This window comes from Terrapene carolina, unplaced genomic scaffold, assembly GCF_002925995.2.
Source record: "Terrapene carolina triunguis isolate 2854851 unplaced genomic scaffold, T_m_triunguis-2.0 Scaffold113, whole genome shotgun sequence".
Lineage (NCBI taxonomy): Eukaryota > Metazoa > Chordata > Testudines > Emydidae > Terrapene > Terrapene triunguis.
Window position 1 is genome coordinate 13,899,930 of NW_020664464.1, and position 23,712 is coordinate 13,923,641.

The 23,712-nt window shown below is 44.6% G+C and overlaps 1 protein-coding gene across 1 annotated transcript in view; it reads right to left on the reverse strand.

Moving 5' to 3' along the window:
- Nucleotides 1-1,322: 1,322 nt before the first annotated feature.
- The window catches only part of FAM189A2 (family with sequence similarity 189 member A2), a gene marked incomplete at its 5' end in the record, with an annotated part of 44,181 nt that continues 21,791 nt past the window's right edge, over nt 1,323-23,712 (reverse strand). Inside the window, 5 exons of the mRNA XM_024200191.2 lie at nt 1,323-2,794; nt 5,986-6,275; nt 9,976-10,134; nt 13,829-13,907; nt 15,370-15,499. Of these exons, the coding sequence (XP_024055959.2) occupies nt 2,591-2,794; nt 5,986-6,275; nt 9,976-10,134; nt 13,829-13,907; nt 15,370-15,499 (862 nt within the window). The remainder of the gene's footprint in view (nt 2,795-5,985; nt 6,276-9,975; nt 10,135-13,828; nt 13,908-15,369; nt 15,500-23,712) is intronic.

Genomic DNA, 23,712 nt, shown 5'->3' on the forward strand with positions numbered 1-23,712 from the left:
ACTATGTCCTGCACATTACCCAGAGTCACGGTTCTTCTGAGTAGGATGCGATTAATGGCCCTGCAAACTTGCATCAACACGATTCCAACAGTCGACTTTCCCACTCCAAACTGGTTTGCGACCGACCGGTAGCTGTCTGGAGTTGCCAGCTTCCAGATTGCAATAGCCACCCGCTTCTCCACTGGCAGGGCAGCTCTCAATCTCGTGTCCTTGCGCCGCAGGGTGGGGGCGAGCTCCTCACACAGTCCCATGGAAGTGGCTTTTCTCATCCGAAAGTTCTGCAGTCACTGCTCGTCATCCCAGACTTCCATGATGATGTGATCCCACCAGTCGGTGCTTGTTTCCCAAGCCCAAAAGCGGCGTTCCACAGTGCTGAGCATGTCCATGAATGCCACAAGCAATTTCGTGTCGTACGCGTTACGCGGCTTGATAGCATCGTCGGACTCCTCACTCTCACTGTCACTTTGGATCTTAAGGAATAGTTCGACAGCCAAACGTGACGTGCTGGTGAGATAAGTCAGCATACGCCTCAGCAGTTCGGGCTCCGTTTCCTGTAGACAGATCGCGCTGCACAGAAACCGTTGAAAGATGGTGCCAAAGGTGGACGGAAACAAAGGGATTTCTGGGATGCGAAGCGATGCATCACGGGGCATTGGGCCAGGACCCAGAATGCCCCGCACCCACGCCCCCTTCCTACAACCCACGGCGCCAGAATGGGAAGAGGTGCTCTGTGGGACAGCTGCCCATAATGCACCACTCCCAATAGCGCTGCAATTGCCGCAAATGTGGCCACAACAGTGTGCTGGGCAGCTGTCAGTGTGGACAGACTGCAGCACTTTCCCTACTCAGCTGCACAAGTCAGGTTTAACTCACAGCGCTGTACATCTGCAAGTGTAGCCAATGCCACAGTGATGATGCTAATCATTTACAAGTGAACAGCTTGGGGCAAAGTTAAGTGATTAATGACCTAACAATTATGACTTTGAAACTAGACAATTGCTTCCAAGGTGCTCATAATTGATTGGTGCTACAGCTGTTGGGGGTGTGGTGGGGATAATTTGTCCCACTGATGACTATATCTTCCCACAGCAAAATTGAGGGCACAGTTTTACTGCTTGATAATTATTATTAAAAAGGTAGGTGCTGATTCTGCTCTGAGCTGCAGATGGATGCAGGCACTTGCCTGAGTGCATCGGCTGCTTTCCCCAAGCAGAAGGTTCTAGCTAGAGTTCAACATTACCATGAACAAGCTGTGTAAACAAAACAAAAAACACTGATTCCAGATATACAAATTAAACAATTTATTAACTATTTCTCTTCCTTCAAGCAAGAATCCACTCTTTCTTCTTCTAATCAACCTTAATTAGCACGTACAGTGTAAAGCTTTTAGTTTTTCCCAAGGAAAGTGATTTAATAGTTACCCTAAGTAAGGCTTTATCATTTCAATAACAGCAGGAATATTTAACCATCCGACTTAAAGGACAACGTGTATCTTGCTGCAATACAGGAAGCTGTAGGCTGCTATAAATAGCCTTGATGCTACAAACAATAAGCCTTATCCAAAGCCCATTAAAACCAATGGAAAGATTCCCAGTGGCTGTAGAGGGCTTTGGATCATGAGCTGTATCCTTCCAAAATAGAGAAATGGGGCTAAATTCTGTTCTTAGTTACCAGCATAAATGCAATAGAATTTGCCAAACTATTAGTAGTCAGCAATTTTACAAATTTAGTGCCTTTTTCCACTCATGAATTATCTGCAAACAACAGACTGACTCATGAATTTGTACATTATTCAAAATGACAAATATTTGATGCCAGTGTATTTCAGCTCATGGATTGCTCACGAACTGTTCACTGTGCTTTGAGTATTTGCTGTTGCTAATTCACTATTTGTGCTCTGTGACTGAGGTCACCAAAAGCCCAGGATAGTGTTTCAGTTCCCTGACTAAATGACTGACACCCAAGCCCACAAAGAGTTTTCAAGATGGCAGCACAAAACACCTTCACCAAGGCTAGTTGTGAAAGGACATACTGTTCTGCAGTATTTGCACAGCTCTAATATGGAGTAAAGCCATAGGGCCGCTGCGGGTATAAATTTGCATCGCTCAGCTGAACTCAACTGAGGAGCTGTTCCATTGACTTCAATGGTTTCATTTCAGATTTATACAGACATGAGAGAAGAATTTGGACCATACTCCCCAATAAGACAAAAATGAATGAATTTATGCATAACCATGCCTACCTCAAAAGTCAAGGTATAGTCATTCAACTTTAGCCACTGTACAACATGTGGTTTAGTAACAAGAATTAATAAATTCCAAGAACTGAAAAACTACAACAGTGCACCAAAACAATGATCCAGGAATATACTAATTGCACATGGATATCCTTGTTTTAAAGCCACCTGGGAACCAGAACAACAAAGAGAAAAGTTTTCTAGAATTAACTTTCTCAAAGAGTCTCCAGTGGGGAGTTCCAAAAGCGTGAAAAAATGTATTTGTGATATTCCCATCAACCTGCTTGTCAGAGATGATTTTCCAGCCCTGTTGGTTTGTCTCACCCAGGAACTCAGATAAGCAACAAGACCAAGTCAGAGCACAGTTTCCCGTACAACTCCAATGAGACTATGGGGCCGTTCGTGCTCTAGTCTCTGGGTTTTCCTCTCTGCTACCTGGTTTTCTGATGTAGTGAAAGTACTCAGATCACCACAGCTGTCCAGGTGCAGCAGCCCTGGGTGTCTTCTAAACGGGAGTGTATGTGTCCTTGATGTAGATGGCTGAGCTGGAGTCATAACCTTCAAAGAAATGGAAAAGAGTTAAACTTCATTTCTTTTGGCTTCTCAGTTATTGCTTTTAAAAATATATTCTACTGAAGTCACCCCTGTCCCAACTTCCTGGGGGTAGGAAGCTGCAAGCTGTAGCTTTCTCTAATATTTCTCGGATAACCACATGTACTTTTCAAGTACATAAAAGGTTGTTACAAGGAGGATGGAGAAAAATTGTTCTTCTTAATCTCTGAGGATAGGACAAGAAGCAATGGGGTTAAATTGAAGCAAGGGCGGTTTAGGTTGGACATTAGGAAAAATTTCCTAACTGTCAGGGTGTTAAGCACTTGCCTACGGAGGTTGTGGAATCTCTATCATTGAGGATATTTAAGAGCAGGTTGGACAAACACCTGTCAGGGATGGTCTAGATAATACTTGGTCCTGCCTTAACTGCAGGAGACTGGACTAGATGACCTCTTGAGGTCCCTTCCAGTTCAGATTCTATGCCAGACTTGCTGACAGTTCATTAATGTATATCATGATGTGGCAGGGACTACATTGAAAAGCGTACATCGGCCCAATCACTGATGGGGCTTGGGCCATGGGGGGTGGGAACATCTTCTGCCCCACTTCCCATAGCATGTGTGCAGGATTAGTGCATTTTCACACCTGGTCTCCCCAAAACATTTTTTCAAAATAATGTTCAGTAATGGTCCAAGAGTGATTATTTCCCACTTTTCCTAATTTCTAGCCTTCCCTTCTTACAAAAGCTATCACTTCTACCACCAGCTGTCTTTCAGACCAGCTCTGAGAAGGATGATCTGGTCTGAAAGACCCATTCTTATGTAAAGACTAAAGCTGCACGAAACCTTTGTAAAGAAAACTGCCTCGTTTCACAATTTTGGCTACTTCTGCTGAGTTTCTCAAACCTTTCCTTGAACTTGGGCCAAGTTATGGCTCTGGATGAAACTATCAGCCATGTATCAGCTTCAACGTGAAGCTAGGGAAATTTCTAAAACAAAGCAAAATGCTTAGGGAAAGAACCCAGGCAAACCAAAGAGCTGTATAAACCCCATGTGAACTATAACCATTGACTTTCCCACCATTTTAATAAAGAATCACTTGTGCTGTAGATCCACCAACCTTAACATTCTGTGTCGCCAGGGTACCCAAAACATTTCATGAGAAAGTCTCTGGCCTATATGTGGATTGTATCAAATTATACAAAATTTTTCTGGGTGCTCATCCTGTTACTATAAAGATGTGTTCCGCACTGTCTGCTTTTCCGCTAAGTTACTTTGTATTTAGTTCAAGATTCCCTGAATAAATAACAGAGAGAGGTCACTTCTGGTAGGGTTTTTAATATCATGTATTTCTTGACTAATTCTCTACCTGATTGCTAGAAGTTACAACACACAGCTGTTCCCCTGAGAATAAAGGATAGAGGGAAAGAAAGATAGTCTTGAGGCAGAAGCCAGGGAGTCAGGAGATTGTTTTATGCCTTTCTTGGCCCTAGACATTTTGTTATGACTCCATGTGCCTTGTCAGCATGTCTTTTGAAACTAAAGTGTGCTGATTGTTGATATTGGACTAATACAGATTCATGTGCACAATTTCAGGGGTGGGGGGAGGAGGAGGAAGGCGATTTGATAGCTACCCCATTATGTTTCCCACAGGCTCTGTTTCACAGACCGGCAGCATCCCTCTTCTCTCACTGACTGGGGGGAGTTAGCCTTCTATGCTGTGGATCAGTGAGGCTGAACTATACGCTCAGCAGTGGTCTTTGCTGTTTCTGACAGCCCTGAAACTCAGAAAGGAGTGCCACATATACCTGGCCTTGTAAGGGCTGTGACTGGTAGGGAGGAACCAGGCCAAACCACCTTGGGGTGTTCACCAGAGGGGCAGACTACTACCCTATATTATCTAAAACTGGGACAGCAGGGCAATGACTGCTTTGGAAAGTAAGGGGGTTTGCTTACAAGTCTCCCGCTCTAGGAGTGTGTTTTGGTCCTGTGATAAAGGCTGAGTAGTAGAGTCCATACCCTCCTTAAAACTCTCCTTTTCTGTGATGCTTATAAAAAAAACTTGACAGTGGTAAAGTTGTTGTTCAGAAAGCACTGCTTACCATACTGCCCAATACTGGCTCATTGTTCTTTGTACTCCCCACCTGTCGGTATCCACCTGTTGTCTCTTGCCTTACACTTAGATTGGAAGCTCTTTGGGGCAGGGACTGTCTTTGTGTTCTGCGTGTGTATGGCCCCTAGCACAGTGGGGTCCTGGGCCATGACTCGGACTCCTAGGGGCTATGGTAATACAGATAAATACAAATAATTTTGGAAAGCTGCTGACAGTTCCAGCCCTGGTTGAGGACTTGGGGAAATAAGGATGAGTCTGGGCCTCTTTTTATAATGCAGACGTATTTTTGCATAACGTGATTTGCAGCTGAGTTGTAAAATACAAATAAAGTCAATGTGATCAAGACTGAATTAGCCCATTGGCTTTAAAAATGGCACTGGAGTTTTAGGAAGGTGTAAGCAGAAAGCTCGCACTGGAAACAACTGATTATAGAGAAACCAAGAGGCGTAGCTATTTTACAGTAACTTGTAAAACGTGAAGGTAACAGATATTTTAGTTATGTTCTTAGATGGTGGCAGTAATTAACATTTTTATGTCTTCACTAAATTCAATTAGCTCTGGACACATACCACACTGGATTTTTTTTTTTTTTTTTTTTTTTTGCGATGGGGTAATAAATTATAATTTCAATTTACTCTGCTTTATAATCTTCTACAACCTTTTTTCTGTGTGAAGTATAATATTCTCATGTCTCTTTGTAGTCCGTGTTTCTGCCACAAGGGATTTTGCCCTGTTTTTGGGGGTGGGGAGGAGGCTAATATTCATCTGCCTCTTAATTTTATGTATGCATGGTGTTCACACTATTTTGAGAAATGTTTTCTTGTTTCACTTCCCCTCCCCTGAATCTTGGTTAGCTCTGTGTTTTGCAAATGTACTTTAGATACATCACTGCTTGGCTTCTCATTCTTTCCCAGAACCAACGTGACATACGAGCAAACCCTGCTAGAGGCCAAACTCTGACTCTTGCTGCTATCCAGAGAGTGCAGCTGTAAACTGTACCAGTGTTTTGTATGCTAGAGAAGCCAATTAACAAAGTGAGGAAATATTTAGGTCTCCGGTTCATCCCAACTACAATAATAAGCTACCTGCTCCAGGAAGCTGGCACTGGTGATGGCTTCCTCCATGTGTTCTTCGTCCGACTTTAAAACAGATTTGATATTTTCCACCAGTTCGTGTATGTCAGGGGTCATACTGCAGGAGGACTGCTCTAGGAACCTTGCCACAAGCAGCTTAGTGTCTATGTATGACTTGTAGTCTACCAAAGACCGGGGTCTTGCTCTCAAAGCTCTTGCTCTCAAACCTTTTCGCAAAATGACAGTGGCCAGTTTTGGTTTTAATTCAGTCTGAGTTGCAGCTTCACAGCTTAGTACCGGACCTGAAGGCAAAAACAAAATAATCAAAGCCCATTTACTTTATCTGGGCAGTTGAAAAAACAATGTCAAAATGAGATGTCAACACTGACAGTAATTCAACACTGATACATTGCACAATGTGACATCATGGTAACCAGTGAAATTTAATTATTGCCATGCTAGCACCAGTGGTAACATGCATCAGTTCCCCCCTCCACCCCAGATAAATATTTGTGCTTTGTGTCAAATTTACTCCAGGTAGAGAATGCACATTAGAGAGAGAAAAAAAATTATACATGCATAGGGAAGAAAAAGAAATATCTCTGGGCCTGCAACCAGGTGACGGGGATCAGGGCTGCATTGTAGCTGCTCCAAGCCCATACTCCAGCCTGTGGGTCATGTCCTTCTGTCATCTTCTTAGGGCTACAGACCCCTTTTTTCTCTCCTAGTTACCACTCTTTTGCATGTTACTCCTGGGGAAATTCTGTGCCACTGCGCAATGCAGATTTTAGCAGAAATTAATGGTGTGCACACAGAATTTCCTTCCCCTCGCAGAAATGGGCTGCAGCGCTGCTGGCCGCCACTGGACTTGGCAGAGCCCAGCTTGCACAAAGAAGACTCTGTTGGGGGGAGCTAGACGGTTCCTGGCAGCTACAGTTCCCACGCCCTGAGAGGAGAAGGTGGCGCGCAGGAAACTCTATGCAACCTGGGACTGATCATCAGGCTGTTTCTCCCTCTGGATCCTTGGGCTCTGGAGAGTGGAGGGGGACAGGTGGCTGGGCAAGGGGGGGCTCTGCAGCTGAGCTCTGGGGGGTGGGGGAACGAGGTGTGGGTATCTGGGCTGGGGGGGGCCCTCATGGTTGGACTCTGGGAAGGAGGGGGGTTTGGGTGTATTAGCTGGGGGGGGCCCTGCAGGTGGGCTCTGGGGGAGGAGGTGCAGGTGTCTGGCCCCACAGGTGGTCTCTGGGGGTGGGGGGGAAGGGAGCAGAGAAATAGGAACTGGGTTGTCACAGGGGTTTCTTTAACTCTCTACTCCTGGGAGAAATTTTGTGTCTGTCTGTATTGTTACAGACATACTTCCTGACAGGTATTTTGAAATAAATTAATTGAAACTGGGTGATTATGTATTGTTATTTTGACAAATAAAATTTGCAGAATTTTTGAGAATTTTAAAATATTCTGAGCAGAATTTTTAATTTTGGGGGGCAGAATGCCCCCAAGAGTAGTATGTTAATGGGCTGTGCCTGTCAACATGAAACAAGCTCTGACTGTTTTTAAAGAAAGAGGGTTTCTTTAATCCTTATAACATTAATTCTACTCTGTACTACATAGGACTCATGGGACAAGGCTTGTCTGCACAGTGCGTAGATGCATGGCAAGCCAAGGTGTGAATCTACAATGCACCAGTTTGCCACGCAGCAACTCACCAGCGTGGACCCTGCTACAGCGGTGTGAAAGTTGTAATATACAAAGCCGCAGTCTGGCACTTTCACTGTGCTGTAGCAGGGTCCACATGGTGGATTACTGCACAGCAAGCTGGTGCATTTGCCATGCAGTAATTTACCAGGTAGACAAATCCACAGATTAAACTAAGCTGTTGCATTCTCTACACCAAAGGTCCTTCATGGGGTCTAAGTACTGTTCAGGGCCTGTATGATCCCTTCTAAACTACAGTGATTTTCACAATTTGTGAATAGTAGTTCCCCTTAAGTACCACTGATTTCCCCCCCCCCACTCACACTGTATTTTGTTAATTTTGACAAATGTATGGAAAAGAAAGCAACCTGAGGCCAGGCATAACCAGACAGACAACTAATGCCAATACATTCATAGCTCCTTTGTTTATTTTGTGTACTCCTGCAAGCTATATTGTACCTTTCATGTTCTAATGCATTCTTTGGTTTCTTCTGTGGGTAATAATAATCATTGATCAAGAAGATTGCTTATGAACTATCCAGATTTTTTGTTCAAAAACTAAAAATAACCATACATCCTGTTGTTGTTTTTTTAATTTACTGAAGATTCCATTCCCACTGACTTTGGGAGAACTTAACAGGAAAAAAAAAAATCTATTCCAAAGCATGTTGTGTAAATAAAAATTACTACTGTGTTTTGATTATGAGAAAAGCACCAGCGGGTTAATAAAGCAGCTCTGTAATGCGAGCATTATGCCAGGGATAACAATAATTCCAGGAGGAACTCCGGTACCTCTCATCAAGGGAGCTCAAACTAAATGGAAGTGACTTCCCTAGTTAGTGTGGCAGCTGACTTCCATCTCTGCAGCAGCTGAGTATTTCACTTTCAGGTGGTTCAAGGCCACACTGTATAGAAACAATTATAAACTGGGTTCCTGATGGCGTGGTTTTAAGTGCCTAAAAGCTGCTTTTATGTGCAGCACAGAGCATCCCCTGCTTCCACCATATCTAATCTGCTATTAATAGATGACTGTTTCATGCCATTTAACCATTGCTTCAGGAGCACTGTGAAAGAAGGGGAGGAGGAAAAAAGATGGGATGGAAAAAATGCATGCAGGAGAAAAACATGAACCTGGGGGGGAAAGATGATCAGATGAGAATATGCTGAATGCTATATAGACTGGTAAGTACAACACAGTGACAGGTTCCTTAAACGCTAGAGACAGACAGAAATGGCAGTTATTTTATCCTAAGCAAACATCAGTTATTAAAGCCCACACAATTTATTTTGTGAGAATTTAATACGCATCAGCAGCTCCTGGTAGAATTCCAGCAACCCAGACTGAAAGTTGGGAGGCTGTAGTTAGTGGGGATTTTTAGAACTGCAAAGGGGAATGAGCTGTAGCCAGCACATCCCAGAGCACCCAATCCTGCATCAGATGTCCTTGGAAACAGTAGTGTCTCCTTAGGTTCGGGCAGGGCTGGATTTACACCTTACACGCCCCTAGGCACAGCATCTTCAGCACGTGCCTACTGCGCCTAAGTGGAAATCCGGACTTGGGCTTGAGACCAGTGAGAATGTAGATGCTGTTATTGAAACGGTACTGAGGTTACAAGGTGGGGAAGAGTGAGTGGGCAGGAGATGGTGGCTCAGAAATTGCTGACATCCCTGTGAAACAAAGTGCGCAAGATAGAACATGCTCATTAGATGCAAATATCACTTAAGTGAAAAATAAATACACTGAAAGGGGAAAAACACCCAGTATTTTTCCCTTTTTTACTAGTAGCTACAAATACCAAAAAAAACAGATGTAGAAGCTAAAAGTGCTAATACATGTCTTTGGAAGGGTGTGTACATGTTTGCTCTTAACTCATATACTTGTTTTCTTGTGGTCTCCCCAAAGCCTCTATATCGGGGTAGGCAACCTATGGCACGCATGCCAAAGGCGGCACACGAGCTGATTTTCAGTGGCACTCACACTTTAATTTTGAGTGAAGCGTCTTAAACATTTTAAAAACCTTATTTAATTTACATACAACAATAGTTTAGTTATATATTATAAACTTATAGAAAGAGACCTTCTAAAAACGTTAAAATGTATGACTGGCACGCGAAACCTTAAATGAGAGTGAATAAATGAAGACTTGGCACACCACTTCTGAAAGGTTGCCGACCCCTGCTCTATATGATACATTCAACATCTGCCAGATTGCTATATCAAATTCAAGGCACTGGCATAGTCTGACAAATACAGCCTTAAGAAAATGAGTGCAATGCATGATAGTGTTGATATAGAAAATTAATCACCTCTAGGTGGCAAGCCATGTAGCACAGGGTCGCTTTTTGATCTCTTCCTCAGAGGGTTGAAGGCTCTCTTGCATGCAGGCTTTTGTTCTGCAGGCACTGAGCTCGGATTTGAAGTTGAAAGGCTCTCTCTACTGGAAGAGTCAGGAATATCCCCACCTACTGCATAACAGGTAAAGATGAAGGAAAACAAACCAGAATAAACCAGTTATGAAATATCCTCCAGCAAATAACAGATTAAACTTGCACTTAAGGGACACATTAATGATTGCCATTGATCTCAATGGAAGTTGCAAGGCCTGAAGGAGAAAAAATCCAAAGCCTGTACAACTCTAAAAATCTTCCTCACAGGCCTTGTCAAAAAATGACCCACTTCTTACAACCAGTGTCAAACTCACCAGTGGGCACAGCTGAACTGCGGCCAAATCGTTTAACTGAAAGTTTAGACCAGAACAAACTGGTCAGCACCCCTGGAAGATACCAAGATTCAAACCTTCTTAGAGAAAGAAAAAAATACTTAGCTGAAGTCCTGCATTTCAGTGGCTATATCTGAGTATGATGGCATTTGATGTATTGTGGGAAACCAGAGAACCCAATACTTGTGTTTACAGATTTGTATTAACAAGTCAGCCATTTGCACACCAGTTTGCTATGTTTTAAAATCTAGTTTCATCTTCTCCTTAGTTAAGATACAGAGAGCCCAGGAACACAGTAACAAACTATAGCAGACAAGGAATCAGGAAATGGGTAGAATAGAATCAAAGAGCCAAGCCCCTCCCTGGTGTAACTGAACTGAAGCCAGTGGAGTTACACTAACCTTTGAGTATTACAGTACAGTAATGATCCTACAATTTGCAAGATTGTTACTGCGGTGAAATGTGTTTTAAATAAATGCAGGGATTAATTTGGTCTAGTGACTCTCTGATGTCTAGTTATCTGTAATCTTAGTTTCAACCTTCTAAAGTCCCAAGGTAAAAAGATTACAGTAGCTAGATGCTGGGATGACAACAGAAGTAGACTTGCTTCTAGGATTACATGGTGATGAAGGGTAACTGCCACATGTCATCAGCTGTCAATAAAGGGCTTGAGCCTGCTTGCGCAGCTATCAGTTGGAAAACTCCCATTTATATCAGAAGGAGAAATCTCAGGCCCTGTGGGCCAAATACACACTAGCTGGCCTATGCATCTCTGCTGCACCATCTGGCGATGCTTCACTGCTGCCTCCCTCAGAGGCTTTGCTGGGGGTGGGTAACTATTTCCAACAGGGACTCCATAGTTGAAAGGGGAAGGGAGAAATCAGTCTCGCTGGTGACTGCCGGCAAAGGAATGCACTGAATCAGCACATGCCCCAGCTGCCTTAACCATGCCCTCTTCCCTGCCAGTACCACCCACTTTTCTGACTGTGCTGAGTTTATAGTGGAAGCAGCTACAGTAAACCAGGCATAAATGCAGCATTATGTCTATTTGTTCTCCTCCAACAACTGAGAGATCACACGAAATCATTCCACTCAGATTCTTTCATGAAACTAGCAAACCTCCTCATTAGATTACATCTTCCTCCATCTGCACAACAATAAAGAGAAGAAACGTTATCCTAAAAGCACAGGCCCCCGCCCGTGGAATTGACACCTTTCTTTATCAAGACAGGCAGGCACAGATCCTCAGTGGTATTTAGGCAGAGTTATGGGAGTTACGTGCCTAAATACCTTTGATCTGGGCCTCAGTTTCCTGTAGTATCAGAACTTACAGACATTCTGAGGTTTAAATGGCGAAGACACTTTAATAATCACGGAACCGTGCAGATTAGAACGTGTGCATGTGACTACAGATGTACAGGGTCTTACAAAGTGGATTTGAAATATTAGCAAGAAGTTGATTACAGCTTCTTTTCTGGAGACATTGCAGGCAACACACAGAATGCTCTTTCATGTAATGTATGCCAATTGCCTATATTTAAGGCTATGATTTTGTCATGAGTATTTTTAGTAAAAGTCATGGCTGGGTCACGGGCAATAAACAAAAAACAAACAAACAAAAAATCACGGAAGCCGTGACCTGTCCCTGACTTTTACTAAAAACATCCCTGACAAAATGGGGAGGGAGGAAGGTCCAGCATCCTGTCCCCCCCCTGCAGCAGCTGGGAGCGGCAGGGACCCTATTGCCAAGTGGCTGGGAGGGGTACCCCACTGCCCGCGATGGCAGTGGAGTTGCAGGGGGCCCCCTGCCCTGGCCACTGAGCAGCTCCAGGGTCCCTCTGCTGCAGCTGCTGGTAGCTGGGAACTGCGGGGGGTTGGGGGGGCAGCTGCTCGCAGCAGCTGAGCAGCTGCAGGGGGGGCACTGCCAGTGGCTGCTGGGGAGATGCAGGGGGGCCCCCACAGCCGCTGAAAAGCTCTGGGGTCCCTTCTGTTGCTGCCGCCGGCTGGGAGCTGTGGGGAGGGGCTGGCTGCTCGCGGCCACTGAGCAGCTGCAGGGGGGCCCCCTGCCAGTGGCGGCGGCAGCTTGGGAGCTGGGGGGGGCACCGCGGCTACTGAGCAGTTCTGGGGTCCCTCTGCTGCCGCTGGCTGGGAGCTGCGGGGGGGTCCTGGCTGCCAGCGGTGGCTGAGCCACTGCAGGTGGGACCCCTGCCAGCAGTGGTGGCTAGGCAGCTCAGGGATCGACAGTGGAGACGGCAGTCAGTCAGTTGCGGGGGTCCTGCCATCTGCAGCTGGAGCGTCCCCCGCCACTCACGGATGCTGGGCTGCTGCGGGGTCCCCAGCTGTGGGGCCCCCCAGTGTCACAAAGTCGCTGGAAGTCACGGATTCCGTGACGTCCATGACATAATCTTGGCCTTACCTATACTATAGTCTTCTTGTGCTCTGTTCTCAGAGCTTGGTTGCTCATTATGCAATGAAGTTCCAAGGTCCTCACTCAGTTCTTACTCAGGCAACATGCCATTGGGAAGCAATAGGTGTTTGCCTATGTAAGTACCTCAGGATTTAGCCTCATGCATTCACTACCAGTCTTTTGTATTTCCCTCTGTTTGTCTCACTGCTACACGGCATGTCTTAGAAGAGCAGAAGTGCTTGTTTTCAGAGGTTCCAGACTGACTGGTACATTTATGTCTAGATAATACTTAGTCCTGCCTTGAGTGCAGGGGACTGGACTAGAAGACCTCTCGAGGTCCCTTCCAGTCCTCTAATTCCCACTGCTGAATGGATGTCAGCAAGGGGTATAGATGAACTGGTACTGAATGTGGTTTAACTGCAAGTTAGACCAAGACAGACCACATCCAGAGTTGATTTAGTAAAACAAGGTTAAACCCTACTTAGAACAACTCTCAACCCTGGTTTTCTAAAACAATGTTAAATAGAGCTTGTCCTGGCCTATACTGGTGGTCCAGCCATGTTCAACTGCACCCCTTGCTCATGCTCATTGTCAGCAATGGGTAATTTTTTCAGTGCAGACCAAGCCAAAGAGGAAGTCCCAGTTTAGAGACACTGCACTGTAATGAGCCACAATGGGCTATACATACCACAGCAGTATCCGGACACCACCCATGCCATGGCACAGACAGGGGAACACCGAGGCTAGATATTTATAAAAAAGGAAAATGCTTTTCCACCACATTGCTCTCTAATTCAATTGCTAATCCTGGCTCACCCTCTAGTGTGTGGATAACAGCTAACTTGCCTACATTTTAAAGAATATTAATTTTTTATGTGCCATTCTATATCTGTAGGCTTGTAAATCTGTGCCCATCCTCAAAGCAATAAGCACATAGCAAGATATTGCGGTGGCTGTGTTCAATTAGTTTTGATGTGAAACTCTGGGCTGGATAGTTTGGATTACTTAAAAAGGTTCTATCAGTCTAAGTTACCTTGAGAGACTTGTGTATCGTTTGGTTGTGGTGGCCCAACGACAGCTTCTGCCACATCTGGAATTTGGAATGCACCTCCCTGGCATACAAAATTAGCAATAGTAAAAATTATTAATCTCTTTCCTTTGAAAAGTTCACTTTGCACTTTACAAACATTTACCATGTAGAGACAGCAGCATCTACCACAGTGAAACCACAACAGCTTAACAGTACACAGCAATGCTTTAGAAAAATAATCACATACTGTATGTACGTATTCCTCTGCAACAACCAGACTGATACATTTCTACAAATGACATCCATTGTCCAGTTCAGACAATATTATTATACAGCTGTTTTAGGACTAGATTATACCTTGCAGAGCTTCCTTGAAACATTTTCATGTGAGAAGAATTTAGGGCAGCAGTGAGTCATAGAACTATCAATCTGTCAATCCTTTCCGTGTCCGGGCCAGGTGAGGTTTCCCATGTTGGCTGTGGGGTGAGGACTCCCAGCCCCACAGATCTCCAGGGAAAAGACTACCCATTCCCACTGAGGAGCTGTCCCACCATGCTACCCTTTAGGCCCCTTTCCTCTGGGTATACTGCCGTGCTTGTGCATACAATTCCTTAGTGAGAAGGTTGCTGGTATGGAACCTGAGTTACTACTGTTTCAAGCAGTGGCAACCATTAGTATCCCCTAATTAGTGAGAGGGAATGCTGTGGAGAGCAGCTCTTCCCCACTTCACCCCCCAGAAACCCCATGGTGCTACAACACTGCGGAAGGGCCTCCAAAGGCTCTGGGGAAAGTGGGATCACGCAGCAGAGCTCGAACTCCCACCTCCACTTCTGCCCCTCTCCAGCCATGACTTCACTGTTTCTGCTGTACTCTGCATGTACAAGCAGAGGACCAGTAGTTCTGTTTGCCAATCACTATTTGCACAAGTAGTTGTACAAGTGTCAGGAACAATCACATTCAATTACTAGTGCTCAACACTCCAAGATCAGTTTAATTCACTCCTCCACAAGGCAAATCCTTTCCTTAGCCTGGTGCTCACATTACAGAAGACCGCCACGAATGGCTGCAGAGTTATATTGACCTAAAAAGGAGCTACAAGAAGATGTGGACTTTGTTTCATTATAAGATGAGGAGGGCTGTGAGCAGCATACCCTGCTTTACATGAAAACAGCTGCTGTCGCTAGCAAATATGCTAACAGCAATGAGGAGAAATATGTGAAAGGCTAATGGATTTATGTTTAGGAATGATCCATTTGAAAGTTGTATCCAGTTTTACTTGCTCTTAAAAAATGCCCCCCACAAATGCTTAAGAATCCAAATGAGGGAAATGTCTCTGCTGGATTTCCCACTATCTGCAAAAGTGAGTCTGGTAGACTTTACCTACTGATGTTTGCAGTGATACAAGATTATGTAACCCAAAGTTACTATCCTGCTGTTCTCAAATAGAGAACTACTAGATGTACAAATTCAGTTCGTCTAGCTCTCAGTTCAATCTTATCTCTGTAGTAAAGAAAGTTAGGTTGCTAGAATCCCATGGACTATACCTGCTCACGACTGATCTGGCTCACCACAGCTTCATATGGAGGAGGGGGATCCAAAGGACAGAACACTTCAACTCCTTTAATTCTAGCTCCATAAATATGTGGTAATGGAATAGCATCCGATCCAAGCATCCTAGGAAAAATAATTTTGTATTATTCTCCTCCTTCATGCAGCTTTATACCTGCAAAAAGATATGATTAGCTAGAGAATTTCATTGGTTCTGCTGTGCAGGCTCACAGTAAAAGTTAATGAACTCAGAGACCAGCAAGAGATTTTTCCAGAATGCCATGGGAAACTAATGTCTCAGAATCTTCACAAGGACTTTGAAACAGCCAAAGAAGAGACTGCCCCCAAGAGAATCCCTCTCAGTTTAATATTGAATCCAGTTCATGCAGCTATGAGAGTTTTGGGTCCAAACATTCAAAAATAATCCTCTCAGGTTGGACATCCAAAAATGGGGGCAGCCAAAATTAGATATCTGTGATCTGAATTTAATTCTAACTGAAGTCAATGGGAGTTCAGCAACTCTTAAGGTGCTCATGACCACATGCCTTAGATGTCTAAATACAGGCACACAAAAACTGGCACCAAGCTTAGAGTCTACTTTTGAAAAGTTGGGCCCTGACACTTTATAGTCAGTGAGTAGACACAGATATGATTGATGAATCCTATTAGTTCACTGTTGAGTCTTTGATGCAAGGAGATCCCAGTAACCCAAAAGTACAACAGAAATCTCGATCAGCCCTTCCCTCCTACATTTCCCTTAGAGATATCTAAGCCAGGATAAGGGAGTGGAGCTCTGTTTTCTATGTCTGCTGAGTCTGTTGTTGTAAATGTTACTTTTGATTGCATGTTATTATCCTGCCATATTTAACATCTGAATAAACAAAAACTAGTGATTGACATCTCAACGGCTGGTTTCCTCACAAGGACTGACTTTGAGAGTCACTGGGTTTTGAAATCTCCACTAAAACCCGCATTTTCACTGACCTCCAACTGCTGTTCACATTTTCTATTTCCAGATTGTGGGAACATAATTTTATATTGCATGCAATAGCTCACCAAAAAAAAAGAATTCAACAAGCATCCCCTATACGGTGTGTGGACAATAGAGTTTGTGCCTAAAACAAAACCAGAGCCCCCAAGTCCAGATCCAGTCCAAACTTTGTGGCTTCAGCTGTTTAGCTGTCTATGGCAGAGAAATATTCTGTATGTTTGACACATTTTGCCCTAAATTTTGGGAGCCTGTTGGGAGGGGGGCGGCAGTGAGTTGTGGAACAGGTGGGGGATGAGAAATGTCTGTGAAAGTGTTATTGAGGAAATCCAGACGAACTGGAGCAGGAATGGAAATGCTTAAAAAGAATTGCAGAGGGGAAAAGAGGAACATAGTCAGCTGCTTGCAACATGGGATGAGAAAGAAATTTAGGAATCAGTTGGGGAAGGTTCGTGGTCAAGGAGATGGAGTGGGAAGCAGGGAAAGAAAAGCAAGGTGACTCCTTCACCAAACCTTTATAAAACTAAAAAAGTTTGGGATCAGTTCACTTTGGGGAAAAGCATGAAGTTCAAGCTGGTTCTCATTTTAACCAAACTACTGCAGCCATCCCTAAAAATAGAGAGTTGTCATTAGGCTCATTTTACATGATCTCTGGGTAATTCTCAGGTATTCCATATGTACACTGAATCTGGGTACGTTTATTTTAATATCACCCATGATAATGGAACATGTGTCCCCCCTGTACATTTACTTTGTGTAAAGAAAGGCGTTACTGAACCTTTCAGTTTTATTCTGAAACTAATCTAATTTTACCTAGCGAAGGTGCTCCTATTGTGTTTGTTAATATAGAGTCTTGGATTCAACATTATGTAAAGTTTTACTTGGAGACATAGGATTAAAAAAGCATTTAAAAAAAGAGTTCCTCTGTTTAATACTAAGCAGTTCCCATGAATGCTGGGGGGCAGGTTCTGTCTGTTTGTTTTTTAGTTTGTTCATGATTTTTTATTTCCATGCTCTATTTTTATGGTGGTGAGAGGAATTCAGGTAGTAGTGACTCATGGAATTTGTATCAGTTTAAGTGAGGAACTAGGATCACTATTCATCTAACCTTCTATTCTAGGCAATATTTCCCTGTCCATCAAGAGAGATTCCTTCTATTCTCCTTTACCAGCATCTGCATCACAGTACAAATGCCTATCGTCACAGGACTTGCCCCAAGATTTTAGTGAGGTGGAGAAGCCATCAGACTATCTCAGTGAGAGCATCAAAGGTGGAAGACATTTACAGATTAAGATGTTCATTTGCAGTAAAATCTTATGCTAAAAATCACAAGGCAGGCGTTGGGGTAGCTTTCTGAGTAGGGACTACACGAGGGTAGAAAAATAATAGTGTACTGGCCCCAGCACTTTTTTTATATGGGAACCCCATGGTCATTAGGGCTGGTACACTGCTCCCAGACTATGACATAGTTCTCTATTGGTTGTGGCTTTAGAGCAAAAAGGTTTGGAACCTTTGTCATCTCCTTCCTCTAAAACAGTGGCTCTCAGCCAGGGGTACGTGTACCCCTGGGGGTATTCAGAGGTCTTCCAGGGGGTACTCAACTCATCTAGATCAGTGTTTCTCAACCTGGGGGTTGCAGTCTCCAGTGAGGAATCACGGGCTAGGTTTATGGGGGTTGCAAGTGCAGTGCTGGTAGTAGCACTGCAATTGCTCAGGGCCCCATGCCACAGGGGGCCATGCGAAGCTAAATTACATGTGGGCAAAGGCATTTCATTTGAACAGGAAGTGTCCTCAGTCTTTCCTGTTGGAGCTGTTCCACTTTATTTAACTATGATTTTGGGGCAGCACAAATGTCAGGATAACACCTAAGTCCCTTAGTGCTAAGACAGAGGGGAGTTGAGACCGAGTCAACTTGTTCCATATTACAGGCAAACAAGGGGGGCTGAGAATGAGCATGACTCAGGCAAACAAGCCTGAGACCAAAGAGGGGCTGTTCGGTTCAGATACCACAGACACATTGGTAAGTCCCCGAGAATGGCCATGCTTTGTGAATGCCACAAGCACGGAGATCAGGGTGAGGAATGCAGAATAGACACCATCAGTGCATGCCAGAGCCTAACACCCAAAACCAGGGTGGGGAATTGAGAACAAGCAGTCTCAATTCATGCCCTAGACACAGAGCTCAGAGATTGAGGGTTGGGGTGTCCAAATAGGTGTGTGAGAGGCATTCTGGAGCTCCCCTTTTTCCTGTGCTCCTGGGGGGAGAGGAGCAGAGTGAGAAGAGCTCTAAACAAGCTCTAGCAAATAATGATGGAGTGACTGGGTGCTGCCAGACCATTCTGTGCTTCCATTCTCTTTTCTGTGTGCCTTCTCCACATCTTCAACTGCTTCACTGAATGTTTGAGCTTTCTCCAAGATGAGTCTCATCTCATTTTCTGGGAGAACATCATTGTTCATGCAGTGGCCAAGTGCCATCCATTTCAAGCAATTCTTTGCCTCATTTATAAGTTTGTGGATTCTACTGCCATGGTTATATGCTTTCCTCTTAGAGCATGGCTGTTGACTAAAGCACCATAGGTCAGAGGTTCTCAACCAGGGGTAATCAGAGGTCTTCCAGGGAGTACTCAACCTATCTAGATCAGTGTTGCTTAACCTGGGGATGCAGCTCTCAGGAGGGGTCATGGGATGGGTTTAGGGGGTGCGTCACAAGTGCAGGGCTGTCATTAGGGAGTGGCAAACAGGGCAACTGCCTGGGGCCCCACACCACAGGAGGCCACGCGAAGCTAAGTGACATGCTTTAGCCCCAGGTAGCAGGGCTTGGGCTTCAGACAAGGCTCACAAGTGAAAAACAGGTTCAAGTATCACACTGAAATGTAAGTACAGTATTTATATTCCAATCAATGTATTTTATAATTATATAGTAAAAATGAGAAAGTAAGCAATTTTTCAGTCATAGTGTGCTGTGACACTTTTGTATTTTTATGTCTGATTTTGTAAGCAAGTAGTTTTTAAGTGAGGTAAAACTTGGGGTATGCAAGACAAATCAGACTCCTGAAAGGTATACAGTAATCTGGAAAGGTTGAGAACCACTACTCTAAAAAGCCAGGGACTGTCATCTCTGTAGTGACCTTTAACTCATGCTGGCTGGAGGTTCAAGAGCTGCAAAACCAAACTTGAGGGTGGCGTTGTCATACTCTCAGTTCAACCATGTCACTGGGACATTGACTTCCCAGAATCTCTTTAGATTTGATGATGGTGGCAAGTCCAGTGACCATAAAAACATCAGTCACCAGGACGTGGACTGAGGTTTGAAAATGCATGACGGGTTTTTAATATCATGAGGGTTGGTTTTTTTTTTTTTTTAATAACTTGATCTTCATTGTGGGGAATCCCTCCAACCCCCAAATAAAATTTAAAGCCAAACATCAATGGAGTTAATGGCCTCATGAGCAAGAACTCCCTCCAGCCCCTAAGTGCGCACCCAGAAACATATCATCTGGATGTTTCCTTTCTACCATATTCTTCCTGTGGAAGGTCCCATCTAATCTAGAACAGTTACTGCTATTATACTAATCTTGAAAAATTACTTAATTACTATGTCTGCTTCCTTGTAAGACAACAAGATTACAGGTAGGAGTAAAACATACCGCATCTGTAATGCTAGTTTGTTGTCTGTGTCTGGCATTAAATAAGAAATTTAAAAGGTTTCAGGGAGAGCACATCGCATGGATGTACAAACAAACAAAAATCCACTGGCTTCGAAAACAATGGATTTGGCTCTGCAATTTGAAGGGTGGAGGAGGATGTGTGCTCATTCCAAATGTGTTCTTGGCATGCATTTTGGTCTCTGCAATGTTTCCTTTATACTAGAGGTATCTCTGTTTTGGAAGTTCCCCAAATGTGCTTCACTGATGGCATTTCTATCGCCTGGAGGTAGCTCCTGATCTATTCACTTCTGAACAATGCTGATCTGATTTTGGAAGCTGAACCCACTGTAGTTCCAGGATAGGATAAAGCAGGTCACTGAGCCTGCTTGGCATTCAATACACAAGCAGGGGGAGGGACAGGGTAATGGAGGAGAAAAGGTCAGGTCAAATCTAAATCACACATTGCTGGACACTGTGGATCTGATCTAGGGTGAGTCATGTTTCCCAGTCTCCCAAGAGAGGAAATTAAATCTGTCTGTTGCTTTCTTCTTCTGAGCTCACTACACCATCAAAAATGCACCATAACTGAACACAGCCCGCGTAACACCACAGAATCACCCTTTTCATCAGCAAGTCATGAAATTACATTTCCATTTTCTGCTAGCCTGAAGCCCATCTCTAGAACAGATTAATAGCAATAAGAATATTTTATTTACCTAATGAAAGTCCTTACTGTAGAATTACAAAAAATAAAACCTCACAATTCTGGGACTGAAGGATCTGAAGCTTTACTGGAAGTGTTCAACTGAATACAGGTGCCAGAAACTGCTATTTTAGGGCCTGCCCTAATTTCCTCTCAGAATGTAATTAACCTAGTTTGCTTTTGCCTAAGACACAAGAGTTAATATACACACACTTGTGAAAAGTACACGGGATCATCCCATAGGATCTTTAATAGCTACAAGGGTCACGGCCTTGGTTATATCTATCATCTCACAGACAACATCTCCAGCAGTTCTCTATCCTTTAGTGCCATACTGTGACCAAACTGGTGTAATTTGGTGAGGAATTTCTTCCATATTCTAAATCTGTGACTATTACAAATATTCACGGGTGGTTTTTTTTGAAACATCTATGATATCTATTACAGTAACTTCTCACTTAAAGTCGTCCCGGTTAACGTTGTTTTGTTGTTACGAGGCTGATCAATTGGGGAACATGCTCGTTTAAAGTTATGCAATGCTCCTTCTAACGTCGTTTGGCAGCCGCCTGCTTTGTCCACTGCTCGCAGGAAGAGCAGCCCATTGAAGCTAGCTGGTGGGGGCTTGAAACCAAGGTGGATCGGCAGCCCCCCTATCAGCTCCCCGCTCCCCTAAGTTCCCTGTGCTGCAGCCGCCCAGCAGGCTATCAATTGCCGGGCAGGTCAGCTGTCCCTCCCCCCACTGCCATGTGCTGCTCCTGCCCTCTGCCTTGGAGCTGCTCCCAGAGACTCCTGCTTGCTGTGCAGGGGGGGAAAGGGGGGGGCTAATGTCAGGGTGTCCCCCTCCCCCCTGCTCCTGCACCCCGCTTACCCCTTCTCCATATAGAGCAGGGAGGGGACACGGACGGAGACAGAGAGAGCCTGTGGCAGCAGCTGCTGTCTCAACTTCCTGATCCACTTAAAAAGACAATGCACTTCAGAGTGGGTCAGCCAGAGGTGAAAGTAAGCCGGTCTGGTCTGGTACGGCGTACCGGCAAGAGCCAGTACGCCGTGCCGAACTGGACCGGCTTCTGCGGCGGTGATTTAAAGGGCCCAGGGCTCCAGCCGCTGCGGGGAGCCCCGGGCCCTTTAAAGCGCCGCCGGAGCTCCGGCAGCCGGGTTCGGGCGGGGATTTAAAGGGCCCGGTTCTCCTGCCATTGTGGGGAGCCCTGGGCCCTTTAAATCCCCGCCAGAGCTCCTGCAGCCGGGCTCCCGCGGTGATTTAAAGGGCCCGGAGCTCTGGGCCCTTTAATTCACCCCTCTCTGCAGCTGGTAGCTCTGGGGTGATTTAAAGGCCCTGGTGCTCCCGGTCACAGCCGGAGCCCCCGGGTCTTTAAATCTTGAAATGCCCCGCCTCTTCCGGTTGAGGCCACACCCCCGCTCAGGACTCCAGCGTACCAGTAAGTCCTTTAAGTTACTTTCACCCCTGGGGTCAGCTTACTTAAAGGGGCAGTGTGCATCTCTCTCTCTCTCCCACACACAAGGTGTGTGTCTGTCTCTGTCTGCTATGCTGTCTCCCCTCCCTCGTGTTCGTGCTGCCTTGTGTGAGAGGCCACATTAACAACAATGTGTTAACCCTTGAGGGCTCAGCCGAGTGCTGGTTCATTATTTAGCAACAAGACATTCCCTGGGAAATATCCCTCCCTCTTCCACCCTCTAATTTCACCACCTCAACCAAGCTTCACAATCATCATAGCTGTGAACAGTATTAAATTGTTTGTTTAAAACGTATACTGTGTGTATATCTATATAATATATAGTTTTTTGTCTGGTGAAAAAAATTTCCCTGGAACCTAACCCCCCCCCCCATTTACATGAATTCATATGAGGAAATTGGATTCGCTTAACATCATTTCACTTAAAGTTGCATTTTTCAGGAACATAACTACAACCTTAAGTGAGGAGTTACTGTATTTGTATTACAGTAATGGCTACAGGCCTCAAATAACATTGTGCCCCATTGTAGTAGGTGCTGTATGTACAGAGAGACAGCTCTTGCCCTGAAGAGCTTACTATCTAAGACGACAAAGGGTGGGAGAATGGAAGTATTATTGTCCCCATTTTACAGAAAGGGAACTGAGGCACAGCGAGATTATGACCCCAATCCTACAACAAGAAGCATAAACTGGTCTCTAGGGTGGAAACCTACAAACAAAACTGAAACTTGCTGGATTTACTACATGATTTTTAACACACTTTTTTGAAAATGACAACTTATATTGTTATGGGTCTGAAGCTAACGTACTTCCTATTTTCTCCTTCCGACCTTTACCCATTGTGAAAACTCCCTGGTAAAAGCCACACAGCTATTACTTTATCCTCCTTAAGACTCACTTCTGCTGTAATGCCTTCTAAACCCTGCCTAATGAACACGGGTAGGCAGTGATGAGGTACGATTGTTCATCTCCTCCTTCCTTCCTTCTCCTACTCTCTGGTACTAACTCCTCCATGTCTGCTATTTCCCCTCACCCTACCTCTACCCCCAATAAATAATTAAACCAACAAAAAAGTGCAACAACAATAAAATATGTATCTAACACAAGGATGTGCCTGTTCCACATCATGTTCTTTTGACTGTATGTTAGATCTGTGTCCCCTTTGTCTGTTTGAGTCTTTTATATTATAAACCCTCCAGGGCAGAGATTGTCTCTTTATCTCAGTTTGGCAGCCCTGGAAACTGAAATCCTCTCTTCGTGCTTGGGAAAAGTGCTTTGCAGGCAATAAAATGCGAAGCCCTCCACTGAACTGAAATGACTAATCTCTATCTCTATGGCCTACAGTAGGCCTCAGGCCATGCTGTCCTCACAGATCCTCAGGATTGTCCATTTGGTGCCTGGCACATCTTGGGAAAGGGGCAACATTGGTACCTTTGCAACTCTCTGATCCTCACGCTGCCAGGCTCTGGTCCAGTCAATTTAGGGTAAGTCTTCATAGCAGAGTTAAGCTAGGCTTTTACGCAGGATTT